Raw genomic sequence first — 18137 nt, 5'->3', positions numbered from 1 at the left:
CCCATTTAAAGAATACAGAAGCAAGTATAATTTTGTGCTGAAAAGTAATTAATTTTGAATTTGTTAACGATAACAATAAAACAGTAAAATAGATCCCCATACAGCAAGCAACAATACAGTGAAGGAAATAGGTATTTGATCCCCTGCTGATTTTGAATGTTTGCCTACTCACAAAGAAATGATCAGTCTAAAAATTGAATGGTAGATGTATTGTAACACTGAGAGACAGAATAGCAACAAAACATTCAAAAGAAATGCATGTCTAACAAATTATGCACTGATTTTCAAGTTCATGAGAGAAATAAGTATTTGATCCCCTTCACAAAACATGACTTAGTACTTGGTGGCAAATCCCATATTGGTAATCACAGAGGTCAGACATTTCCTGTAGTTGGCCACCAGGTTTGCACACATCTCAGGAGGGATTTTGTCCCACTCCTCTTGGCAGATCCTCTCCAAGTCATTAAGGTTTGGTGGCTGATGTTTGGCAACTCGAACTTTCAGCTCCCTCCACTGATTTTCAATCGAATTAAGGTCTGGAGACTGGCTAGGCCACTCCAGAACCTTAATGTGCTTCTTCTTGAGCCACTCCTTTGTTGCCTTGGTTGTGTGTTTTGGGTCATTGTCATGCTGGAACACCCATCCACGACCCATTTTCAATGCCCTGGCTGAGGGAAGAAGGTTCTCAGCGAAGATTTGACGGTATATTGCCCTGTCCATCATCCTTTTGATGCGGTGCAGTTGTTCTATCAAACGACCCCAAAGCAGCATGTTTCTACCACCATGTTTGACAGTTGGGATGGTGTTCTTGGGGTCATAGGCAGCATTCCTCCTCCTCCAAACACGGCGAGTTGAGTTGATGCCAAACAACTCGATTTTGGTCTCATCTGACCACAACACTTTCAACCAGTCCTCCTCTGCATCATTCAGATGTTCAGTGGCAAACTTCAGATGGGTCTGGACATGTGCTTTCTTGAGCAGAGGGACCTTGCGGACACTGCAGGATTTCAATCCTTGTTGGCATAGTGTGTTACCAATTGTTTTCTTGGTGACTGTGGTCCCAGCTTCCTGGAGATCATTGACAAGATCCTCATGTGTAGTTCTGGGATGATTCCTCACTGTTCTCATGTTCATTGACACTCCACGAGGTGAGATCTTGCATGGTGCACCAGATATAGGGAGACTGACAGTTGTTTTGTGTTTCTTCCATTTGTGAATGATTGCACCAACTGTTGTCACCTCACCAAGCTGCTTGTTAGTTTGGTAGCCCAGTCCAGCCTTGTGTAGGTCTACAATCTTGTACCTAACATCCTTGGACAGCTCTTTGGTCTTTGTCATGGTGAAGAGTTTAGAATCTGATTGTTTTATTGCTCCTGTGGACAGGTGTCTTTTATACAGGTAACAAAATGAGATTAGCAGCACTCCCTTTAAGAGACTGCTTCTAATCTCAGCTTGTTACCTGTATGAAAGATACCTGGTAGCCAGAAATCTTGCTGAATGATAGGGGATCAAATACTTACTTCCCTCATGAACATGCGAATCAGTGCATAATTTGTTAGACATGCATTTCTTTAGAATTTTTTTTTGCTATTCTGTCTCTCAGTGTTAAAATACACCTACCATTTGATTTTTAGACTGATCATTTCTTTGTGAGTGGGCAAACATTCAAAATCAGCAGGGGATCAAATACTTATTTCCTTCACTGTAGATCCTCCTAACAAAAATAGATCCCCCAGCAACAATATACCCATCACAACAATAGATCCCCCCAGCAAAAAATACCCATCACAACAATAGATCCCCCAGCAACAAAATACCCATCACAACAATAGATCCCCCAGCAAAAAAATACCCAACACAACAATAGATCCCCCTACCAACAATTTACCCATCACAACAATAGATCCCCCCAGCAACACCTTTCTGGATTACCCCAACAATATCTAACCTTACCCTCTTCACAGCGGATGACTGTGCATGTAACATGATCTTGTATGCCCTTTACTAGATAATTCTGAGTTGATTACTAGGGACACATAGAAGACAAATTTATTAAATACCTTCTTCAGTTCTTTGTATACAAAGGACAATGGGAAAGCTCAAGTCCTTAAAGGGAAAAGTGCTGACATAGTCCCAAATGACCCACAATGGCTCAAATTTGACATGGTCCACAAACATTTAAAAAAAAATGTTTGTATTGTACATGTCTGTATGAGGTCCCGATCATGTGATCGCTGATTGGCCAATCAGTGATCACATGCAAAGTAGTAAGCACTTTACTTACTACGTGTGAAATCTGTGAATGATCACAGAGGTCACATGGTACAAGGCTATTCACAACAGCCTTGCACCTTGTGACAAGCTGTGACCAATCACAGCTCATTCAGTAGTTCTCAATGGCTGCAAGAATGCAGACAGAGAGAAAGAGAAATTATTGCGTTTACATCCTATATGGGTGTAAAAGCAATCAGTGTAAAAAAAAAAAAAAATCTTCACCCCCCAAAAGTAGTACAGTGTCACCATGGTGACACTGTACTGCTAGGGTGACAGCATGTAAAAAATAAATAAATAAATAATATGAAGAAAAAAAAGAAATGTAAAAAAAAATGTTTAAAAATTATAATTTTCGCTATAAACTAATTTGGCTTATTTTTTTTTACTAAAAAGATAACGGAATACATTTTGGCCAAAATTTATGATGAAATATTATTATATTATTTGCAAAATTTTAAAAGAAAAAGACTTTTTTTCAAAATTTTTGGACATTTTCATTACATAGCAAAAAAATAAAAATCCCAGCGGTGAATAAATACCACCAAAATAAAGTTTTATCTGTCTCAAAAAAATGGTAAAAAATTCATATGGGTACAGTGTTGCATGACCGCGCAATTGTCATTCAAAGTGTGATAGCACTGAAAGCTGAAAATTGCCCTGGTCAGGAAGGGGGTAAAAGTGTCCGGACTGGAAGTGGTTAAGCTTGTGATCTACCAGAACTCCCAGATCCTTCTCCACCATTGATCCCCCCAGTTGTACCCCCCTAGTATGTATGAAGTATGCATATTCGTAGCCCCCAAGTACATAACCTTACATTTATCAACAATAAACCTCATTTGCCACATAGTTGTTCAATTAAATACTAGATTGAGGTCGGCTTATAAATTGGAGTCATCCTGTAAGGATGTAATTCTACTGCATAGCTTGGTGTCATCTGCAAAGACTGAAATGTTACTTTTAATTTAAATATATTAAAAGGTAAAGGTAACGGTCCCAACACTGAACCTTGGGGTACACCACTAATAACCTTAGACCATTCAGGGTATGAATCATTAACCACGACACTCTGAATAGGAAGTATCATTTTACCCCTGTACAAATCATTAGTAATACCTCATCTGAAATATGCAGTTCAGTTTTGGGCACCAATTCACAAAAAGAACATTGGGGAACTGGTGCGGACTGACAACTCATGGGGCCCCTGGGCAATAGGGGATCATGGGGCCCCTGTGTCCTTGCCCAAACTCAAAAAAGCCTATGAAAAAGGTACCAGGGGCATCTCATGGGGTTTTCAAATGGTCAGTCTGCCACTGTTGGGGAACTGGAGAAAGTACAGAGAAGGGCAACCAAACTGATAAGAGGCATGGAGGAGCTCAGCTATGAGGAAAGATTAGGTGAACTCAATGTATTTTCTCGTGAGAAGTGGTGATTAAGGTGGGGGGAGATATGATCACCATGTATAAATATATAAATGGCCCATATAGTGGACTTGATGTTGAGTTATTCACTTTCATTCATTTCAGAGGGCAAAGGGGCACTGTAATGGAAGCGTAGGCAGGACAAAACACACAAAGAAGATGGTAAACTCACAAAGCTTTTTTGAACTATGAAAGGTACTCAATCAGGACAGTTCATGGTACTCCGCAACATACGGCTTGTAGGGACACTTATGGTAAGCGGGCTCATGGGGACTCCGCGGGACTTTCAGCAGAGCTCCCACACAGCTTTCTAGGGACAACATCAGGCTCACGGGGACTCAGCGGGACCTTGGCTGTGGGGTCTGGCCTCAGCACAGCTCCCACACAGCTTTCTAGGGACAACATCAGGCTCACGGGGACTCAGCAGGACCTTGGCTGTGGGGTCTGACCTCAGCACAGCTCCCACACAGCTTTCTAGGGACAACATCAGACTCACGGGGACTCAGCAGGACCTTGGCTATGGGGTCTGACCTCAGCACAGCTCCCACACAGCTTTCCAGGGACATTTCTTTTAATGCTTCAATGAGAAGGAAAGAGCACCCAGAGCAGTGTCTGTAATATTGAAACTCTTGGTGGAAGAGTACAAACATTTATTGAAAGTGTGAGAACGTACAGATTGAGCCAAAGCGTTTCAGGGGAATTGACTCCCCCTTCTTCAGGACTGCTGGTGGTACATTGAGATGGATGGGCTCTGAGGTAGTACCAGAAATTTTGTGAAGGCGAATGCCGACTTGTGTAATGCAGAGGCAAAAGGATTCTGGTACTACTGCAGAGCCTGTCCAGCTCTGTTAGCACGTATCAGCAGCCCTGAAGAAGTGGGAGGTAATACCCCCGAAACTATCTAAATGTTCTCACACTTTCAATAAAGTTTTGTACTCTTCCACCGAGAGTTGCATTATTTTGGTTACCGGGCCCTCCTTCCTTCTCATTCAACCATTAAAAGAAATGTGAAGCTACCAGCTTCCGCAGCTAATTGTGGTCAATGCTCTCATGCAGCAATCAAATAGGATTGATCGATCCTGCAGGGAAGCAGTCTGTGTCCAGGGCTAATCACTTGCATGTGATCGCTGCATGGGAGATTACATGCAAATGTCCACAATTAGCTGCGGGAGCTGGTAGCCATATATTTCTTTTAATGGTTGAATGAGAAGGAAGGAGTGCCCGGTGTCCAAAAGAATGCAACTCTCGTGTGAAGAATACCAAACTCTATTGAAAGTGAGAACATATAGATCACTGCAAATGCACTCTTAGTTTGTATTTCCGTGCCATTACATCCACAGTTTCAAGCATCTAGAGCTCACTAAAGCCCTCAATATGCATGGCACAACTTGTTCTTTATGCTACTAAACCTTTCAGTAGCATACTTGCTTTCCAGTAAAAGCGGTAAGACCAGTACAGTAAACCTAACCAGTAAATCCAAAGACGCATTATATGATCACCATAATAAGTGAGAAGTAAGAATAGAAAACCTGAAAATTTTGTTAGCACTTCCCTGTATAATTGGCTACTTTGTGACATCGTTTTTCCTAGAACTATTTGCTGTGAAAAGTGTTGGACTTTGTTCTATATGCTGATGTGGTTTCAGCCCTCACCTACAGGCTATAGTCTAGAATAACACGTGTGAAATAATGACTGGCTGCTTCTAGGACCTCATGTGTGCAAAGTTCCAAGAAAATCGATCACGTTCACAGGAATGTAGAGAACAGCTGTGCAGCACAGAGAAATGGAGGGCCGTCACATTTAGTACCTATAGGGATTCCTGGAGATTCTGTGTGAGATTATAGTCTGCAGGAAAGAAAATAGATTATTTTCCTGGCCATGTCACCATGAACAGGCATTTCTGATGTAACCGCTCTGCCTTCTTGCACTTCAACAAGCTGACAGAAGACAAATGAAAGGAGGGGGAGGAAGTCCCTGTGATTTTCCACTAGGCTGGCCTGTCTGTGCATGACTCCGCTGTCAGATTAGCAGTCTCAGGCAACCTACTGCTGTGTCCTGCTGGGGGACTGCAAGTGCCAGCATGCCCTACTGGGATCTGCTAACAAGAGGCTTATATATCTTCCACAACTAGTAAAACAGAAGCCACAAGTAGGCAAAGTTAATTATTAAAGTGTATCTAAACCCCAAAACAAAAATGTAATATATTGCAGTTTACTAAAACTTAGATGTGATGACTGCATTCGTTTTCTTTTTTAGGCTTTTCATCCCTTTATTTTCACTTGGTGATCCATCCAGTAACACACTTCCTATCTTAGGGCTTGTTCACATGCGCAGCAAGCAGGCAACAGAATCAGGTGGTTGTGCCATGGTTTTACTCCCTGCAACTGTGGCATTGTAGTGTGGTATTTAAAGGGTTAGAGTTAAACACAAATCACTCTTCAGAGGGCACCACACATCTGAAGTAACCCTCAGGGTGTCTCCACTGTTAATGGAGGAGCAATGCAGACCACTTGAACAGCAGCATTATCAATCTGGGGAAGGGTAGTGTTAGACTAGCAGATTCAGATGGATTTATCTGAAACATTAACTGCTTGCCCGCCGCCCTATAGCACAAATACTGTTACACGGCGGCAGGGCTGCGCAAAATCACGTATATACACGTGATTTCGCATTATACAGGTAAGGGGCACACGCTCTGCATGCACGTTCTACCCGCGTCGCTATTGCTGGCTTCAGCTGTTGTTCACTGGGTGCCAGCCGGAGATTCCCCGCCAGCACCTGGCGATCGCTGAGTATCACTGACAGGGGTGAGGTCTGTATGCAAACAACACAGATCTCTCCCCTGTCAGCTCCAGCACGCTGCTTTGTATTGATCTGCATAGCATAGCAGAGCAATACAAAGCAGCTTACTTACACAGTAAAACACACACAGACAACACAGTAAAACAGCACACAGTTAACCCTTTGATGTTAACCCCTTCCTGCCCATTGGCATTAGTACAGTGCCAGTGCTTTTTATTAGCACTGCTCACCAGATTAGTATTACTGGGGATGTCTGTGACAGTTAGTCAGTTCCCCCCAGTGTCAGAATGCCCGCCGCAGTCCCACTATAAGTCCCTGATCGCAGCCATTACTAGTACATAGAAAAAATCCAATATATATATACCACTATTTGTAGATACTATAACTTTTACGTAAACCAATTAATTACACGTATTGGGATTTTTTTTTAGCAAAGACATGTAGCAGAATACATTTTGGCCTAAATTTATGATGAAATTGTATTTTTTTAAATATTTTTACTGGGCATGTTTAATAGCAAAAAGTAAAAAATATTGTTTTTTTCTCAAAATTGTCATTTTTTATTGTTTATAGTGCAAAAAATAAAAAAGGCAGAGGTGATCAAAAGAAAAGCTCCATTTGTGGGAAAAAAGGACATAAATTTAATTTGGGTGCAGCATTGCATGACTGCGCAATTGTCAATTAAAGTATTGCAAAAAAATGGTCTGATCAGGAAAGGGGGGTAAATCCTCTGGAGGGCAAGTGATTAAAGCTGAACTTCAGCTAACACCTTATAAGCAGCTGCAGCAATTTTTTGGGATAAAAGTTTAAAATAAATGAATATAAACTGATCATTGTAAGCACCCCTGCCAGTGTTAAAGCAGAACTAAAGTCCGCAACTTACTTCTCCTTACTTATCTCTGCTTCAACAATCTGACACCAGTGAGGTCCCTCTTCAGCACAAAATCTTCTCTCCAGCTTCTTCTGAGTACAAGGTATCCTGGAGGGGGGCTTTAAGGACCCGGCTGTTGACATTGTTTTTAAATTTAAATTTTAGTTCCACTTTAAATGATTTGTCTCAGCAGCCTAAGGCCCCGTTCACATCTTGGGACTTGGGATCGTGGGCAGAATTCCTGCAGTTCTGCCTGCGATCCTAATTTACGTGGTAATCGCAGCACAATGTACTGTGCGCATTTGGGTGCCATTATCCTTTAATGGCGCAACAAATGTGATGCAGTTCCGTGCCTGCACAAATCATGTGAAGCTTGTCACCTGAAATGGGGCAGGAGCTTTTTAGGGGGGCGACAAATGCGCATAGGGCAGCCCTTTCAAGTGATAGGGCTGACCTATGCGACATGTAGATTCGCATGAAAATTGTGATGTCGAAATTGCGCAGCAGGAACAAGGCCTTACTGACATTATTGCTGGACAGCAGTTGGAAAATAACAGACTTACCGGCCTGATCACCAAAGAAAAATAAAGGAAAAAAGAAAATGAATGCAGCAACCATAATAAAAGCCTGGTACACACGTTGAGAATATCGGATGAATAATTGCCTGTTTTTTTTTGTTTTTTTTGTCTTAACCACTTGCCTACCAGGCACTTATACCCCCTTATTTACCAGGCCAATTTTCAGCTTTCAGCGCTGCCGCACTTTGATTGACAATTGCGCGGTCATGCAACATTGTACCCATATGAAATTTTGATCATTTTTTTCTCACAAATAGAGCTTTCTTTTGGTGGTATTTAATCGCCACTGGGCGCTTTACTTTTTGCGCTATAAATACAAAATTTGCAAAAAATTTGAAAAAAAAAAAAGTTTCTTTGTTTCTATTATAAAATTTTTCAAACAGGTAATTTTTCTCCTTCACTGATGTGCGTTGATGAGGCAGCACTGATGGGCACTGATAGGCGGCACTGATGGGCACTGATAGGCAGCACTAAAGGGCACTGATAGGCAGTACTAATGAGGTGGCACGGATAGGCGGCACTGATAGACAGCACTAATGAGGTGTCACGGATAGGCGGCACTAATATGCAGCACTGATAGGCAGCACTGATAGGTGACACTGATGATGGGTACTGATAGACGGCACTGACTGGCATCACTGCTGAGCACTGACTGGCGGCACTGACTGGCACAACCCCTGGGCACTGACTGGTGGCACTGACTGGCAGCACTGGTGGGTGGCACTGGTGGGTGGGCACAGGTGGGTGGGCACAGGTGGGCACAGGTGGGTGGGCACAGGTGGGTGGCACTGCTGGGCACAGGTGGGTGGCACTTCTGGGCACAGGTGTGTGACACTGCAGAGTGGCACAGGTGGGTGCACTGCTGGGCACAGGTGGGTGCACTGCTGGGCACAGGTGGGCGGAGCTAGTGGGCGCACTGCTGGGCACAGGTGGGCGGTGCTTGCGGGTGGCACTGCTGGGCACCGATCATCAGGGCACTGATCATCAGTGCCCTGATGATCGGTGCCGATCCCCGCTCTGACAACTGCCGGTTCTCGGCAGTACTTTCCTCACGATCTGACAGCGTGAGGAAAGTGCAGCCGAGAACCGGCACTTGCATTTTCCTCTGATCAGCGTGTCATTGGACACCGCTGATCACGTGGTAAAAGGCCGCTGTGATTGGCCTTTTACCACATCACGTGATCAGCTGTGTCCGTAGGATTTTCTGATGGTGTGTACTAGGGTCCTACTCACGGTACTGATGTACTAAAGCTGCATCTTCCTGACAGAAAGCTTTTGAGTAAAAAAAAAAGTATGATCTGTATCGTGCACACATTTAAGCAGGCCATACATAGGTTGAAAATCGAAAACATCGTTCGTTCTGTAATCCGATGGTGCCACCAATGATTTTGAAAATCAGTTGTTTTTTATGAATTTTCCAGCATGCCTGATAAACGCAATGGAGAGGAACTACGAAAATTGGCCGGTGCCATTGCTCCACTAACAAAGTGAAAATCGTTCAATTATTCTATTCTAACAAAAAAATTGTTCGAAAATTGACCCATGTATGGCCGGCCTAACACGCATGTAGATACATAAGAGTCGGTAAAGCTAGCCATACATTGATTGAAATTTGGCCAGTTCACAAGGGACTGGCCAAATTACCATCCATGTGTGGGCAGGCTGGGTGTATACAAGTCAATCTATTGATTGATTTATGCACAACCAGCCTGTTGAGTTTTTCCTGAATGATCAGTGCAGCCGGCTGTACCTGGCAACACTGATCATTGTAGTCTGATGGTGGGGAAGGCTGATAGAACACAATACCACAGCAGGAGGGATGAGGGAATACAATGCCACATTTGATATGGATGAGGGAATCCAGGCATTTTCTTTTGTTCAACCTACTAAATGAAAAAAACGCATAATATATGAGCTGCCTTGCAGGTGTATGTGTTTTTTTACTGATCTAAATGTGCCACTAGTTTACTGGTATTTATGTGCTCAACTCAGGTCAGTAAAAAACTGAAAGCTAAAAAAAAAAAGGCGTGTTTTTAATATATTACATTTTTGCTTTTGGATGTAGAGTGGATTCAAAATCAGGAGCATAAATTATTATTCATGACTGTCACCTAAAGTGACACTAAACAATATCCTTATTCTCCAAAAATAATCCATACACATTCACTACCACATGCCCTCCGGAGGATTTACCCCTCTTCCTGACCAGGCCATTTTTTGTGATACAGCACTGCGTTATTTGCTGACAATTGCGTGGTCATGCAACACTGTACATAAATGAAATCTGTGTCATTTTTTTCCTACGAATGGAGCTTTCTTTTGGTGGTGTTTGATCATCTCTGTGTTTTTTATTTGCTGTGCTATGAACAAAAAACCCCCAATATTTTGACTTTTTGCTATAAAACATATCCAATATAAAAAAAAAAAAATCAAATTTCTTCATAAATATAGGTCAATGTGTATTCTGCTACATGTCTTTGCTAAACAAAGTCCCAATATGTGTAAATTAATCGGTTTACGTGAAGTTATAGCTATTACAAATGGCGGTATATATACTGGAATTTTTATTTATTTTTTATACTAGTAATGGCAGCGATCAGCAACTTATGGCACGACTGTGGGACTGCAGCGGGCATTCTGACACTGCGTGGGAACTTATTAGTGGCCACTGACATCTCTAGTGACACAAATACAGTGTTAATAAAAATCACTGACATTGTGCTAATGCCACTGGGCAGGAAAGGGTTAAAATCTGGGCCGATCAAAGGGTTAACTGTGTGTTGTGCTTACACTGTGTGCTGTTTTACTAGGGGGACATGCACAGCAGAGAGAGAGGAAGCAGCATGTACATGCTGACAGGAGAGAGATCTGTGTTGTTTATACACAGATCTTTCCCCTCTCAGCTTTAGTAATGATCACTGAGTGCCAGCTGAAAATCACTCGCAGGGACCCAGTGATTGAGATCCACTGCAGCCAATGGCAGGGTGGGTAGGGCGGCACGCACGTGCGCGCCTCCTACCCAGAACTGCAAAATCACGTATATATGTGATTTTGCACAGCGCGGCCACCCTGTAGCAGTATATCTGCTATAGAGTGGAAGGCAAGTGGTTAATGACCCTCTAATCTATCTTTCATGCATTCATGCTTTACTGTGTTTTTCTGCCTCCTTGTAATGACCTCTGTGAGCTCCTGAACCTCTCCTTTTTCCCCTCGCTTCTGTTTCTTTGGAATAAGCAGTGCATTAGTTGCAGCCATGCACACTGCTCTATGCATGTTAAATCCCACAGTCCATATTTCATGTTCCCTAGTAAAGTTCATCGCAGGAAGGAGCAACAGAGGGTGGCTACCTTCCTACATACACTGGAACCATAGAGAATAAACGCTCCCACCTTTTAACAGAAAGTCGGATCAAAGATGCAAAAAAAAAAAGGAATTTGGAGATTTGAAGGAGGCTGAGAATAATAGAAGGGACTTTTCTGAGTTAAAAAGGAACTTCGTTTGTTTGTTTTTTAAGTAGAACTACAGTTTGGGCAATTTTTTGTTTTTCATTTTGGATAGAGCAAGAGAAGGTTATAACCCCGGTCAGGTTTTTTTAGGTTTTTTTGCCATCTGTGTCCCATTGTGGAGATTTTCCTTCACGTCCTGTCCCATATTCAAACACGAAATGAAAGGAAATCCCTACAAATTAAGGGAATCCCTTGGGCCCCCCCAGATCACCAGAGCTAGTGTCCCCATTGGAAGATTTCCCCTCTATTACTTTTCTGGGGACAACCCAGAATTTTCTTTTACTTTCACTTTCAATGATAATGGTAAGCAGGACAAATAGAGAAGGTGAATCTCCCTAATGGGGGCAAAGACGCCAATAAAAACTGACAGATGTTTTAATCCCTCACCTGTCTATCCAAAAAAACAAAAAAGTTTTGCCTTTAGTTGTACTTTAAGTCAGCGGTTACAAATACTGTCGCTGCTGACTTAAAAATTGGGAACATACCAGTGTTTGGGGGTCCAGTGCTAAGGTCCCTCCATGGGTCAGTGAGCGCTCTTTGCTTGCCCTCTGGATCAGGATTCATTTCTGTATCCCAGTGGTGTACAAGTTATTGAACATTTTTTTATGGCACAGATGGTCCTGATGAAGTGGACAATCCAGTGAAACGCGTAGACTGCTTACCCCATTGTAACTGCTCTATGTCAATCCTATTTGATTGGTTTTGCCTAGATTACTGTATATGCCTATGGGCAATTTTATATCTGATTTTCTGTAATAAAAATTGTTCAGATTTAATTTTATTTCATAATGGTTTTCTTGTCTGTTTACTCACGTTAACAAATATAAAGTCCCACCCTTTGTTTTACTTTTCTTCTTAGCCATCCAAAGTCTGAACGGTTAAGCACAAGATGATGGCTGCAATAGCAGACATCAGCTTTTGCTTGTTACTCTCAGTTGGCTCCCGGCTGTAAAATGATCCAGCAGCTGTATAGCCGCCGATCACCTTCACAGTGTGGGTGGAGTAAACTCTGCTCGGTTACATGCTTTGGAGGGCAGGGGAGACATTGGGGTCTCTCCATAAAGAATACCTGTCACCTGCCCAGTGCTATCACATGGGGGTTTGGTAACCTCTTGTGATAGCAATAAAGGTAAAATCCCATTATTGATTTATACCTACAGGTAAGCCTATACAAATGTACAAAAATTATCTCCTAAATGTGCACCGTTTAGGAGATTTTTACGTTAGTAACACCAGTGATATCACCGGTGCATAAGCATTGCGCTCTCAATGGATGGTATGTTCTCCGTTGAGAAAGCTGTGGCGTCCCTGTGCCTTACATGCACATGTGCGTTAGTGACGTCATCGCGTCTCAGCCATTTAAAAGCCCGTGAACCCAGAAGGAAGACCGGGTGAGGAGGGAATCCCTGTCAGCGGTGAAAGAACACAGCTGGAGGGCCTTGTTTTAAAGTGGTAGTAAACTCTTTAATAATTTTACCTACAGGTAAGCCTATAATAAAGCTTATCTGTAGGTAAAATTAAATGTTTAGGGATGTCAAACTAGTGGCCCTCCAGCTGTTACAAAACTACAAGTCCCATCATGCCTCTACCTTTGGGAGTCACGCTTGTAACTATCAATCTTGCAATGCCTCATGGGACTTGTAGTTTGACAACAGCTGGAGGGCCACCAGTTTGACACCTAGCCCATTTTGATTTTTGGCAAACCCATGGCATTCCTTCACGGCATTGTGCCATGGCCCGGGACTCCTACGCACATGCGCGGGAGTGACGTCATCACAGCTCGGCCAGTCAGCCGGCCAGAGCTCGCGAACCCAGAAGTAAAACAGGGTGAAGATGGAAGCCCCTGGGAGCGTTGACAGCGCTCCGCTGGAGGGCTTCGTTTCAAGGTAAATCCTTCATAATGCGCTAGTATGTACTAGCACATTATGCCTTTACCTTGCAGGGATTTTTTTTTCTTTTTTTTTTAATGTGGTTTACTACCTCTTTAAGATAAGTCCGTCATAATGTACTAGTATGCAGTGCAGGGAGATTTTTTTTTTGTGGTTTACTACAGCTTTAAATGAAAACAATTAAATAAATAAGATTAAAGCGGAAGTAAACCCATTGATTTAACAGTTTGAAAAAACAGTTACATTCCTGGAATGCCGGCAATGTAACTGTCACATTTGCTGCTGCTCTAAACCAAACTGTCAAACCATCAAATGTCTGGTGTCATAACAGATCCCATGCGCAATTCCATGGCAGTTGCAGATCAAACAGAGGCTAATGCTGGCCATAAACGTATAGATTTTCATTCTAAAATGTTAGATTTAAGCATGTTTGTTCAATTTTCTAATAGTTAGTGGGGTCAAATTGATGAGTTTGTTTCGACTACAGTGACTGGAATATTTGAAGGAGCAGAATAGAATACTTTGCTCGATTTAATTAATTTTCGGACAGTGTATGTGGTTTTCGTTCAGTAATTACATTCATTTTAAAACTGAATGTTAAAACGCTAGTGACATTTTCGAAAGACATTCATCGAATATACATAGAATTCTATACAAATATTGTTGTCTAAAAATCTATACATGTATGGCCAGCATAAGATGACAGCTTCCTTGGGTGAAAAGGAGAGGAGGGTTTGGCCTGGGTTGCACCTATGCGTTTTTTAGTGTGTTTTGTATTTTGCACTACAGTCCAGTTAATATTTCCTATGGATCTAGTTCACATCTGTGCGTTTTGAGCCAGCGAGTTTTTTTGGAAAGGGTCAGGGACTTTTTTCCTGTAGCATATTGCGTTTTGCATGTAATAGACTTCAATGAACCTGCATCAAAAACTCAAATGTTCTTGATGCATTTTGTGGGGTTTTTTTGCGTAATGGGAAAGTATGACAGTTCTGTTTGTGTAATGCGACCTTGATGCAACGTTGATGCAACTTTACACTCAAGTAGTATCAAAGTAGCACTTCCACCTGGCAGTACCAGGGTTGTTGGTTTGAATCCCAGCCACGGCACCTCCTGCCTGGAGTTTGCATGTTCTCCCTGTGCCTGCGTGGGTTTCCTCCGGGTACTCCGGTTTCCTTCCACACTCCAAAGACATGCTGGTAGGCAGGGGCGGACTGACAACACAGGGGCGGACTATTGCCCATAGGGGATCATGGGGCCCCTGTGTCCTTGCCCAAACTAAAAAAAGCCTATGAAAAGGTACCAGGGGTATCTCATGGGGCCCCCTACTGACCCAGGGCCCTCGGGCAGTGCCCGAGTTTCCAAATGGTCAGTCCGCCCCTGCTGGTAGGTTAATTGGCTCCGCTCTAAATTGTCCCTAGTATGTGTTTGTATGAATGTGAGTTAGGGACCTTAGATTGTACACCTCTTGAGAGTTAGGGACTGATGTGAATGTACAATATATATGTGAAGTGCTGCGTAAATTGACGGCGCTATATAAGTACCTAATATCATTTCAATATATTTTTTTCCTGAAAATATACCTTTGATAAGCCATTGCACAAATGTTGAACAAGATAGAAATATGCAAGTATTATCTTTCCGTTCTCCAGGGCTTCGCCTTTCAGATACATCACGGTCTGGGGTTCTGCCGTCATTTTCGCCACAAAAGCAGATTTATTTTTAGGTGTGTGCAGAAAATGGAAATCTTTCCCTGGTGTCTAAGTGGTTAACCCAGAGCTTCGTGTCACTTCATTAAAAACTCTACAATATAGAATACAGTCATCAGTGTTGTAAAGCGCAGAGCAGACTGACGGCGCTATATAAATCCTGTATAATAATGATGACAGTGATGTAGCACAGAGCTCAGGTGGATGAGATCTCGGTGGCTCCTCTATGACTTCAGTATTGCGCTGACACCGGGGCCCCTCACTCTGGCACGCTGCCAACTCCTACTCTATAGTACACGCCCCCTCCCTGCGAAACCTAATGACCCCTCTAGCTATAGAATCTTTCTGCATAACTCCGCCCAGCCATTGTCTCATTGGCTTCTCACCGCCTTCTGAGCTCCTCGCCGCCAATCATTACCTAGAGAGGCGGAGCCCGCTTAGCAGCGTGTGCGCTGCCCGTGACGTCACGTGGCGGCGGCTGTGTCTGGAGAGAGGTGGTCCACGTTCTCTGTATATATAGCCGGCTCGGAGTTTCTCCTCTCCTCCGATAGTCGCTTGAATGAGGCCTCGGGGAAGGAGATGTAACAGATACAGCAGGAGCTTCAGCCGGACCAGGGTGGCCATTCACACTGTCATAGGATAGACTCGGGGACATCAGTGCTGTTCTGCTGTTCTGTGATATAGTGTGATAGTAATATATATACATAGAGGTATATAGAGAGCTGTGTTATAGTGAGAGGGAAAGTTCACAGATTCTCACGTGCGACGTCATAAAGTGCAGCAGCATCCATGGCGAATGGTGAGTGATCAGAGTATGGGGGGGGGGGTCGTGATGGACAGGTGACAGTCATACCATGGGACTGATGAAGTCACCTGCGTTGGGATGATGCCAGATGTGATGGGGATGATGATGTCACCTGCGATGGGATGGTGATGTCACGCAATGGGACTGATGATGTCACCTGTGATAAGGCTGATGATGTCACCTGTGATGGGATGGTGATGTCATCTGCGATGGGACTGATGATGTCATCTGTGATAAGGCTGATGATGTCACCTGTGATGGGATGGTGATGTCACCTGCGATGGGACTGATGATGGCACCTGTGATGAGGCTGATGATGTCACCAGTAATGGAATGGTGATGTCATCTGTGATGGGGTGATGTCACCTGTGATGGGATGGTGATGTCACCTGTGATGGGGGTGATGATTCCACCTTTGATGGGATGGTGATATCACCTGTGGTGGGATGGTGATGTCACCTGCGATGGGGCTGATGATGTCACCTGTGATGGGACTGATGATGTCACCTGCGATGGGATTGATGATGTCACCTGCGATGGGATTGATGATGCCACCTGTGACGGGATGGTGATGTTACCTGTGATGGGGCAGATGATGTCACCTGTGATGGGATGGTGATGTTACCTGTGATGGGGCAGATGATGTCACCTGTGGTGGGATGATGATGTCATCTGTGATGGGATTGATGATGCCGCCTGTGATGGGATGGTGATGTTACCTGTGATGGGGCTGATGATGTCATCTGTGATGGGATGGTGATGTCACCTGTCATGGGGCTGGTGATGTCATCTGTGATGGGATTGATGATGTCATCTGTGATGAAATGGTGATGTTACCTGTGATGGGGCAGATGATGTCACTTGCGGCGGGATGGTGATGTCAACTCTGATAGGGCTGATGATGTCACCTGTGATGGGGCTGATGATTTCATTTGCAATGGAGCTGGTGTTGTCATCCATGATGGGATCTATGGGCTGTACTGTTTCCTTTATCTTGTTTCCTTTGTAAAGATCTCCTAATGTATGAACTTAGCTGCTGGGCAGGAGTAACGGTATATCTGCTCTACTTATCTGTCATTGGTCAGAGGCTCATCTGTGTCCTTTACGCTGTGTATGATCCTGTGATATTTCTCTCTCTATATATGTTACCCTATTACACTGGCTATACACTGTACAATCTGATTGTACAATCTCTGTACAATTTTATTTAGTTTTTATCAAAACTATGCAATATGAAGACAAACAGATTCAATCGATTCAGCTTGTATCTAGTCAGGCTGATCCTTGGTACTACATAGGTACTACATAGTTATTGGTAGATCTCATGGTGGCTCTACATTTGTTGATGTTGTTATCTGATCAATGTGTGATTTAATCCAAATGATCGAATCTACAAATAATCAAATAGCCAGATTGGATTCAGTCAAACTGAGTTGATCAGCCAAGGTAGAGAATTATTCATTGTTTTGCATTGATTGGCAGAACCAAGATATTCTCTTCCAGAATATGATCACATTTTGATCGTTCAGATGAGATTACATGGTGGAAACAGATGCAATTGATGATTTACCATTAAATTCTGATCTTATCCATATCCCTGTGTGTGACATATCGATCAAACAAGTTATTTATTTATTACAGGTACTTATATAGCGCCATCAATTTATGCAGCACTTTACATATATATTGTCTGCTATAACTCGATAATTCCTATCAGAAGTGTTTGATTGAAAAATAAACTTTTATCATTTATCAAAGTGTGTATGACCAGCTCAAAGGAGATTGTACAATCTGATTGTGTAGTGTGTAACCAGCTTTAGTGATGTAAACGATTTGATCTGCAACAGACAATTTATTTTATGACAATTGAACATTTGCAGGACTTCTAGATGTCCTCTAATTTGGTAAACGTGACACTTTTTTGGGTTTGGAAATCAGATCCGTTGTACAGATCATGGTGAAATGTTTCCTGTTTCTTCCTCCGGGGTCTCATCTGTCCCTGACCACTGGATGTATGGATACATGGGAACAGCCGCTCCTCCTGTCAGCCTGTCATTACTTTCTACAGTCTTCCTGGCCATGGCTGTTCTCATACACCTGTCATCCCAACCTCACGATTCCGCTGTATGCCCCTAAGCAACCATCTGAATGTAGCCTATAGCTGGCCATACAATCTGACAGTACAATCTCCTTTATGACGGCCATACACAGAACAATGTTACATACAATTGTATTTTTTATAAAATAACTGTCCAATCAGAAATACGATTGGAAGATCAAAAAGGTTG

The 18137-nt window shown here is 42.9% G+C and overlaps 1 protein-coding gene across 1 annotated transcript in view; it reads left to right on the top strand.

Moving 5' to 3' along the window:
* The first annotated feature begins 15515 nt into the window (after positions 1–15515).
* The window catches only part of LOC149440833 (uncharacterized), a 38802-nt gene continuing 36180 nt past the window's right edge, over positions 15516–18137 (top strand). The window contains exon 1 of the mRNA XM_089658066.1: positions 15516–15843. Within this exon, the coding sequence (XP_089514192.1) occupies positions 15834–15843 (10 nt within the window). The 5' untranslated portion in view covers positions 15516–15833. The remainder of the gene's footprint in view (positions 15844–18137) is intronic.

The sequence above is a fragment of the Staurois parvus genome, unplaced genomic scaffold (assembly GCF_062004578.1).
Source record: "Staurois parvus isolate SC_StPar_1 unplaced genomic scaffold, SC_StPar_1.0 ptg001051l, whole genome shotgun sequence".
Classification (NCBI taxonomy): domain Eukaryota; kingdom Metazoa; phylum Chordata; class Amphibia; order Anura; family Ranidae; genus Staurois; species Staurois parvus.
Note: the sequence above shows the minus strand (reverse complement) of the source record. Positions and strands in the feature narration are given on the sequence as shown.